Here is a 10,285-nt window from a genome sequence, read left to right on the forward strand (position 1 = left end):
GATGTGGTGAGTCACTGAGAAGGGATATCGTGTGCAAAGAGCAGAGAGTGTTTAAACGTTAATGAAAAAGTAGGAAACATTCCTTCTAACAAAAGATGGGCTGAGTGAGCTTAAGTAGACTAGATACACAATTCACTAATTATGACTGTATTTTCTTATTGAAGGGAAAAAGTAAAAATAAATACAAGCATAAGGGGAAATATGGTTAAATCTTTGTATAATCACAACCCTGGCCCCCTGATTTACATCCAGTACAGACAGATGTCAGCGATAAACAGGAAGTAGCAAAATAGTACACAGAAAAAAAAATAGAAACTGAAACTTTTTCTTTCCTACATTTCTCTTCTGAGGACGGGGAGCAGACCTGTCCAGAAAGAAACTAGGAATTCTCTATGCTTTGCAGGGACATCAGTCAGGTGACTTAGCTTATTATTCCACCAATTAGAGGGAGGTGGGCACAAGGAAATTACAGCAAACTCACATATCAACTCTTCCCTTCTCTTGTTAATGAATTTGTCAACAAGAGTTGCTTTAGCATATACTCTACCAATGTGTTGGTTACCTCTGAATTTCATACATGGCTTAATTCAAACAGGACTTTTTCTTTACTTAATTTCAGCCATGGCTCCTTTATCAGTGATGTTATTTCTCATAACTCTGCTGTTCCCATTGATGAGCACTGAAGGAAGGGTAAGTGTTACATGAATATTCATCTCAAATCTACATGACAGTTTCAAAGAAAATAGTACCTTACATAAGAATACAGAAATCCTGACAGTATAGTGTATTACAGTATTCTTAATTGGGCCTTGGAGCACATAACAGGGCTGTGGAGATATAGAGCAAGGACTCACTCTCTAGCATTGGCAGCTATCATATCTACTAATGGCATGTAGGAACTGAACACTTGAAGAGGGAGATGTACTGCGAATATATAACATTTCCTGGGAATGAAAGATGCACATTATGGGCTTGAAAGGCATGTAAGTGGGTAAAGCAGGGAGTGGTGAGGTCATTTATTGAGCTTATCTTCACTTGTAATTATATCACTGTGAAATGTGAATCAGGAGCAGAAGAATCCAGCAGCCAATGAAGGACTTTTTCTCAAGTAAAGTTGCATATAAGGACCAACAGCCAAAATTATCTGCTAATCACTATAGCATGTAAAATTTGCCTAAATCTTAAGAGATAAATAACCCCTTCTTCCTCTGCAGCATGCATATGGTTTCTAATCAGACGTGATGACATGCTTGCTGTTCACTCATATTGAACTCTTTTTTTGTGATCCTTTTAGCGTCTATTTGTCTATTTATTCATTTATTTTTTTCACTGACTGTTTGGGAAAATCATGTCATGCCCTTTCATCATGCTCACCTACCAGTCTTCGCATGTTTGCCCCTTTCTCTTGATCTCCCCCTCCTCTTCCTCCCAGAGACGAAACAAAAGTCTATTGTATACAGTCCATATATTCACTGGAACACGGTTAAACTCTTAGAGGCCAACCCCCAACGAAAGCATAAGTCTTTCTCTGCCTCCATCCAAGCCAGAAGCCATCAGCTGAGGATATTTATGAGGTAGACTGGGGACAATGGAGCCAGCTCTCTGTCATCTACGCCCTCTATGTCCTTGCCTATACCTCGGTGCTGTAGGCTGCTGCATGGTTGGTCAGCTCTCCCATAGACAGTAACACAGCCTCAGGCAACAGCCCTGATCATGGGCATCCACATGGGCTTTGGTGATAACACAGGCTGCAGACATCAACATGTTGCTTGGCCATATCAGGACCACTGACTCAACCATGGTACCCAGCACCCAGCAGGGGCCCAGACCACCAGCCTAAACGTCAGATGGTATTACAGGCTACATCACCATGCCTTACAAAGCAGCAAGTCTGAGAAATCACTGAGGCATCAGGCAGCTGCACAGATGGCATACATCCACATGAATCTCAGACTTCCTTAAGGTCTAGACCCATGGAGCATGACTCTGACATTGACTCATTGCTGTATTAATCAGGGTTTTCTAGAGTCCCAGAACTTATGAAATGTCTCTATATATTAAGGGAATTTATTATAATGACTAAGAGTCCATAGTTCAACTAACATTATAATGGGTACTGTAAATGGAAAGTCTAAAATTTTAGTAGCTGCTCAGTTGAACAAGGCTAGTTGTCACAGTTGGTCTTCTGTATATACACTGAAATCCTTTAGAAACAGGTTCCAACAGATAATGCCAGCAAGTAGCTTGTATTAAGAGTACAATGAGTAGAATGAGTTTTCCTTCTTCAGATGTCCTTCTATAGTCCTCGAGGAGAAGGTGTGGCCCAGATTAAAGATGTATACTACCACACCTGGATTTAGAACTTGTTTTATCCCAGGCTGATCTTGAACTCAGAGATTTGCTTGCCTTCATCTCTTGGGATTAAAGGCTTGTACTACCTTGCCTGGGCCTATAATATTCATGGCCATTATGCCTCAAGATGTCCTTGTCAAGATCCAGATCGTACAACTATGTCTTCCATTCTCATGATCTGGCTCACAGGTGTGCCCTCTATCTCTGAACTGTAGTTCTTTCCAGATGTAGTTAAGTTGATAACTGGGAAGAGCAATCACAAGTAGCATTGTGGCCTACAGTGATTCTTCGAGGTTTTCCAATCTAGAAAGTGAACCTCTCCTCATTTCCCAGAACCAGAGGTTTCCTCTAGCTGGGAAGCAGGTTCTGGTGCTGAGTCTCTGTGAGCATGAACTCCAGGCCATTATACACCATTCTGCCAATACTACTGGGCAATGACAACATCTGCATCACAGTCTTCTCTCTGTATCCTCTTAACACCAACATGTCTCTAGTTCCACCTTTCTCCATAGCTCATACACCGCTGTTCTTCTTTCTTTCCTATGTTTCCATCACAGGATTGTTTTTTATGGTGAAACTAGGCTGGCTCCAGCCTGCCCTCAAAAGGAATACTTAAGATGCTATCTTTGATACATTATCAATATTTTTAAATGTCTGCCCTACTAGTTAAAGTTCCACTAATTCTCCTTACAAACATCTCTTCAGAAGAAATTTTTAGTAGATATATTTATTTCCCTACATTTTAAATGTTATTCCCTTTCTTGGTTTCCTGTCCATAAGACCCCTATCCCCCTACCCCTCCCCCATACGGGTATTAGCAGAAGAATTTTTAATGAGTAGAAAATTCCTATTATCATTTCTTTCAGAAAATCATATTTGATGAAGCAAAGAAGTGCAGACTGAGAGGAGCCGGATGTAGATCGCTCCTGAGAGACACAGCCAGAATACAGCAAATACAGAGGCGAATGCCAGCAGCAAACCACTGAACTGAGAATAGGACCCCCGTTGAAGGAATCAGAGAAAGAACTGGAAGAGCTTGAAGGGGCTCGAGACCCCATATGTACAACAATGCCAAGCAACCAGAGCTTCCAGGGACTAAGCCACTACCTAAAGACTATACATGGACTGACCCTGGACTCTGACCTCATAGGTAGCAATGAATATCCTAGTAAGAGCACCAGTGGAAGGGGAAGCCCTGGGTCCTGCTAAGACTGAACCCCCAGTGAACTAGACTGTGGGGGGGAGGGCGGCAATGGGGGGAGGGTTGGGAGGGGAACACCCACAAGGAAGGGGAGGGGGGAGGGGGATGTTTGCCCGGAAACCGGGAAAGGGAATAACACTCGAAATGTATATAAGAAATACTCAAGTTAATAAAAAAAAAAAGAAATAAAAAAAAAAGAAAATCATATTTGGAGCTTTGAAATAAAGTATCTTTATATTTAATTTGAGTCAGATTTTATATGGGGAAATGAATATGTATGACAATATTGGCTTAGACAAATCACAGTGTTTCTGTATTACAAATGTCTAGCATGTGCATTCTTTCTACAAGAAATTGGTAACTGTCTTAGGTCTATTTGATCAAGCACACACAAATGGTCTCTGTTCCTGGAAACATCAGAAAGGAGACAGAGACATATTTCCATATACTATGGTGAGGTTTATCAGTAGAGATCTAAAAAAAATTAAAAAAACAATCTTTAGACATGAGGGAGGGAATAACAAAAACTCATCTTGCAATATCAGAGAAAATATATAATGACACTGTGATTGTTTACAGGGGCTTAAAGTATTGATTTTACCCATAAAGTACTGCACTACTGTGCAAAGTCAACCTTCCTTAGCTCTTGTTCAGACAATTCACAAGCATTGTCCTATCCTGCACTTGATCTACTCATACACATATCTACAAGGTAAAGCATCAACTTGGGACAGTGCTACTAGCTCATCAGTTTCATTTCTACCACGAAACTGAACAAACAAGAGTTACTTTACTAGATAAATGAATTCTCCCCAAATAAGATTATACTTTCCTGCTAATGTCTGAAAGTTGTGTGTTGAGTAGCCCTGGAGAACTTGTTTCAAATGTGGAAAGTAGTAGTGGTAGAGTACTTGGCTCTTGCATTAACCTAACCCACTCTAACTTCAATGACAAGAAAGTACGCTATGTAAAATCTAGGGTAAATTAGGAGCTCACAGCCTCTTCTTGTCTTACTGCATCTTGTGTAAATACAAATGGGTAGGTCTCATGTTTCTTATTGCAAACTTGTTACAAACAATTCTCTCTCATTCAGGTACTGCCACAAACTCAAAAAGAATCCACCATATCTTCAAATCATAAGACAAATCACAAGGCTGCCTTGCACAAGACTGACTCTCAAGGTGAAGGAAATATACAAGGCCGGGAGAAGGTGATCTGTGCCTCCAATCAAGAGCAAGTATTATGTGGAGATTTCACCAATGCTAATCAACGCAAGTTAAACCTGTCTCAAAACATTATGTCCCAGAGGACCTATTGTACTCAGAACCATAAAGTGGACCCTGGATGCTTTAAACACAAGGCCAATAGGCTTCAAGGGACCAGAGTTAGGCACCAGGGAGACAGTTTTAGATACAATATCCTGGAATGTTTCTATAAATGTTTGGATTTAGTGAAAAAGGTGTTGGTTTCCCATTAAACTTAACTGCAAGACTCCTGGTGTTGTATATGCTATGGATCTTAGAAGTTTCTCTTTTTTAAGTCCTATTACTTGTTTTGTTAACCACAGAAACAAAGGAGACTAGAGACTGTAAATAAACAAAATAAACCCTCTCCTCCCTCCAGTTAAATATTAAAAATGGCCAGAGGCAGCAAAGAAAGGGTTCTAAATCAGCTGTGGAAGGAATAGGCAGTTAGGAATTACATCTCTTTAGAAATAATGGCCTAACCTTCCTTTCTTGATGGACACAGTATTTCATGGCAAGATTCTGAGTTTAATTATCATGGGCACCTCACTCTTCCTCACTGTGGTCTGATCAGATGGGAGTGAAAATGTCATATGCATTGAACTATGAAGCTTTGAAGTTTTAAAGTAGTAACTATAGTGATATTTTCCATTGTTCACAGATACACTCGATACTCTTAATCACCTATCTCTCCCATGAACTGTAAGTTAAGCTCCCAATAACTCTCTCTCCTGCTTTTTGTTTATTTGATTGATTGGTTTTTGTTTTGTTTTGTTGTTGGGATGCTCACCGGGTATAATACATGGTCATGTGTATGAAGGGATCTCTGGAACAAGGCAAACTACCAGTGGCTAAACCACTGAAGAAAATGACTCACCCTGCTCCAGCAGTTATTCAATGCTACAATACAATCCTCCCTACAGTTAGGTTTTGTTTTCTAAGACACTCCCTCATCTATGACTGAATGGAGACAAACCCAGTCTTGTACAGGGTATGTTCATGCAAACCTAGGTCCATTTCTCCACATGGAAAAGAAAAACAAGTCTGAGCTGGGTGTCCACATTCATTCAAGTCAGTTCAGTTCTTACAAACCTCACAAAGGGGCTGCTAAAGCACTTTTTCTGTGAGATGACCCTATTGCATTATAAGAACAAAGGTCGTGACCTGTTTCCGCATTACCCCTCCATGCTGAGTCTCTGGTACTCTTGGACCTGGAAGGTCGCTCCCTGACATTAGGGCATTCTGGCAATGTAGGGCCATATAGAACTAACCTTAATTTATCTCACTGTAGCTGGCTTCAGTGAGGCACCACACCACATTAGCCTAGCTATCTTCTTGGCCTCAGCATTCAATCTGCTCCCATGGCTAGTCACCCTGGACAGCCCTGGACAGCCAGTAGCTCTGGTCCTAGCTACCTGGTAATATCACAAATGTTACTCACAAATGTAACCCAACGACCAGATTTATATGTTAAATACTCAACGTACAATACATCCACAAATTAACCTTACAACCATTGGAAAAAGATATAAACTATCGACCTAGATAAGATATAATTTGCACATTTAGACTCACAAAATCCTGTACACATCCATCCTGTAAGAATAGTCACAATGAGGTCTGGTTTCTGCCTGCATCCAGAGGAGAACTAGTCCCACAACTGTCTATACCAAAATCCTACTGGGGAAGAGTGCTGGAGTCCCAGAAGTGCAGAAAATCCTGAGAGCTCAGAGGAGCCAACTACTTTTGCTCACATTTCTGAACCAAGAGAAATCTGCCAAGTGCCATCTGTGCCCTCTGGGCACAGGGGCCTGGGAACAGTGAGAGACACGACCCTTCACGTTTCTGCCTGCTCCAGACCTGAAGGTCAGTTACCAGGAACACTGACACACTTCAGAACAAGGTAAGACAAACTCTTCTGCTTTGAGCAAACCTCCTGTTGTACTCAGGACGCTCAAACCCAGGAGCAGTCTCCAACAAGACACTTCCGGTTTCTGCCTGCACCCTAAACTGACCCAGTCCCACAGCTCTCTATACCCAGATGCTGCTGAAAGAAAATAGGTCTACACAACTGCTGACATACAGGCCTACAGGGGGGTCAAGTCACTGTCACAGACAGCAAAACAAGCTAACATCAGAGACAACCTGATGGCAAGAGGAAAGTGCAGGAACTTAAGCAACAGAAAGCAAGACTACTAAGCATCATTAGAGCCCAGTTGTCCCACCAAAGCAAATAGAGAACATCCAAACACACCCGAAAAGCAGATTTAGATTTAAAATCAGATCTCATGATGATGATAGAGGACTTTAAGAAGGACATAAATAACCCCGTTAAATAAATACAGGACAACACAATAAACAAGTAAAATCCCTTAAAAAGGAAACACAAAAATCCTTTAAAGAATTATAGGAAAACACAACCAAACAGGGGAAGGAATTGAGTAAAACCATTCTGGATTTAATAAAGAAAGCACAAAGAGAGACAACCCTAAAGATAGAAAACCCAGAAAAGAGATCAGAGGTCATAGATCAAAGCATCAAAAACAGAAAGGAGAGATAGAAGAGAGAATCTCAGGGGCAGAAGATACCGTACAAAACATTGACACAACTGTGAAAGAAAATGCAAAACACAAGAAGCTCCTATCCCAAAATATTAAGGAAATCCACGGCGTAATGAGAACACCAAACCTAAAGAAAATAGATAGAAAAGAGAGCAAAGACTCAGAAATTAGAGGGCCAGTAAATATCTTCAACAAAATTATGGAAGAAAACTTACGTAACCTAAAAAAAGAGAAGTACATAAACATACAAGAAACCTGCAGAACTCCAAATAGATTGGACCAGAAAAGAAATTTCTCCCATCAAATAATAGTCAAAACACCAAACTCATAAAACAAAGAAAGAATATTAAAAGAAATAAGGGGAAAAGGTCAAGTAACATATAAAGGCAGACCTATCAGAATTACACAAGATTTCTCACTAGAGATTATGAAAGCCCTGGGCAGATGTCATACAGACCCATAGAGGACACAAAAACACAAATAACATCCCATACTACTATATCCAGCAAAACTCTCAATTACCATATATGGAGAAACCAAGATAATCCGTGATAAAATCAAATTTGCGCAATATATTTCCAAAATATCTAGCCATACAAAGAATAATAAATGGAAAACTTGAACACAAAGAGGAAAACTATACCCTAGAAAAAACAAGAGAAGAAATCTACTTGCTAGGAACCCAAAAGAAGAGAGCCACACAAACAGAATTCCACCTCTAACAACAAAAATAACAGAAAACAACAATCATCATTCCTTAATATCTCTTTTTTTTTATTAACTTGAGTATTTCTTATTTACATTTCGAGTGTTATTCCCTTTCCCTGTTTCCGGGCAAACATACCCCTAATCCCTCCCCCTCCCCACCGTCCCCCCATTGCCGCCCCCCCCCCAACAATCTAGTTCACTGGGGGTTCAGTCTTAGCAGGACCCAGGGCTTCCCCTTCCACTGGTGCTCTTACTAGGATATTCATTGCTTCCTCTGAGGTCAGAGTCCAGGGTCAGTCCATGTATAGTCTTTAGGTAGTGGCTTAGTCCCTGGAAGGTCTGGTTGCTTGGCATTGTTGTTCATAAGGGGTCACGAGCCCCTCGAGCTCTTCCAGTTCTTAATCTGATTCCTTCAATGGGGTCCTATTCTCAGTTCAGTGGTTTGCTGCTGGCATTCACCTCTGTGTTTGCTGTATTCTGGCTGTGTCTCTCAGGAGAGATCTACATCTGGTTCCTGTCAGCCTGCCCTTCTTTGCTTCATCCATCTTGTCTAATTTGATGGCTGTATATGTATGGGCCACATGTGGGGCAGTCTCTGAATGGGTGTTCCTTCTGTGTCTGTTTTAATCTTTTCCTCTCTATTCCCTGCCAAGGATATTCTTGTTCGCCTTTTAAAGAAGGAGTGTAGCATTCACATTTTGATCATCCATCTTGAGTTTCATTTGTTCTAGGCATCTAGGGTAATTCGAGCATTTGGGCTAATAGCCACTTATCAATGAGTGCATACCATGTCTGTTTTTCTATGATTGGGTTACCTCACTCAGGATGATATTTTCCAGTTCCAACTATTTGCCTACGAATTTCATAAAGTCATTGTTTTGGATAGCTGAGTAATATTACATTGTGTAGATGTACCACATTTTCTGTATCCATTCCTCTGTTGAAGGGCATCTGGGTTCTTTCCAGCTTCTGGCTATTATAAATAAGGCTGCTATGAACATAGTGGAGCACGTGTCTTTTTTATATGTTGGGGCATCTTTTGGGTATATGCCCAAGAGAGGTATAGCTGGATCCTCAGGCAGTTCAATGTCCAATTTTCGGAGGATCCTCCAGACTGATTTCCAGAATGGTTGTACCAGTCTGCAATCCCACCAACAATGGAGGAGGGTTCCTCTTTCTCCACATCCGTGCCAGCATTTGCTGTCCCCTGAGTTTTTGATCTTAACCATTCTCACTGGTGTGAGGTGATATCTCAGGGTTGTTTTGATTTGCATTTCCCTATGACTAAAGATGTTGAACATTTCTTTAGGTGTTTCTCAGCTATTCAGCATTCCTCAGCTTGAATTCTTTGTTTAGCTCTGCACCCCATTTTTTTAATAGGGTTATTTGTTTCCCTGCGGTCTAACTTCTTGAGTTCTATCCTCTATCTGTTGTAGGATTGATAAAGATCTTTTCCCAGTCTGTTGGTTGCCGTTTTGTCCTAACCAGTGTCCTTTGCCTTACAGAAACTTTGCAGTTTTATGAGATCCCATTTGTCGATTCTTGATCTTAGAGCATAAGCCATTGGTGTTTTGTTCAGGAAATTTTTTTCAGTGCCCATGTGTTCCAGATGCTTCCCTAGTTTTTCTTCTATTAGTTTGAGTGTACCTGGTTGGATGTGGAAGTCCTTGATCCACTTGGACTTAAGCTTTGTACAGTGTGATAAGCATGGATCGATCTGCATTCTTCTACATGCTGCCCTCCAGTTGAACCAGCACCATTTGCTGAAAATGCTCTCTTTTTCCCATTTGATGGTTTTGGCTCCTTTGTCAAAAATCAAGTGCCCATAGGTGTGTGGGTTCATTTCTGGGTCTTCAATTCTGTTCCACTGGTCTGTCTGTCTCTGTACCAATACCATGCAGTTTTTATCATTATTGCTCTGTAATACTGCTTGAGTTCAGGGATAGTGATTCCCCCTGAAGTCCTTTTATTGTTGAGGATAGTTTTAGCTATCCTGGGTTTTTTGTTATTCCAGATGAATTTGTAAATTGTTCTGTCTAACTCTTTGAAGAATTGGATTGGTATTTTGATGGGGATTGCATTGAATCTGTAGATCGCTTTTGGTAAAATGACCATTTTTACTATATTAATCCTGCCAATCCATGAGCATGGGAGATCTTTCCATCTTCTGAGGTCTTCTTCGATTTCTTTCTTCAGAGTCTTGAAGTTCTTATTGTACA

At 40.7% G+C, this 10,285-nt stretch overlaps 1 protein-coding gene across 1 annotated transcript; it reads left to right on the plus strand.

The window, feature by feature from the left end:
• LOC108351994 (exocrine gland-secreted peptide 1-like) lies at positions 1 to 5,079 on the plus strand. The gene is made up of 2 exons (XM_087569108.1): positions 1 to 690; positions 4,647 to 5,079. The coding sequence occupies exons 1-2, from the start codon at positions 508 to 510 to the stop codon at positions 5,028 to 5,030; spliced, it is 567 nt and encodes a 188-aa protein (XP_087425234.1). The 5' UTR covers positions 1 to 507; the 3' UTR covers positions 5,031 to 5,079.
• Positions 5,080 to 10,285: the final 5,206 nt, after the last annotated feature.

The sequence above is a fragment of the Rattus norvegicus genome, chromosome 9 (assembly GCF_021556685.1).
Source record: "Rattus norvegicus strain SHRSP/BbbUtx chromosome 9, alternate assembly SHRSP_T2T, whole genome shotgun sequence".
Taxonomy (NCBI): domain Eukaryota; kingdom Metazoa; phylum Chordata; class Mammalia; order Rodentia; family Muridae; genus Rattus; species Rattus norvegicus.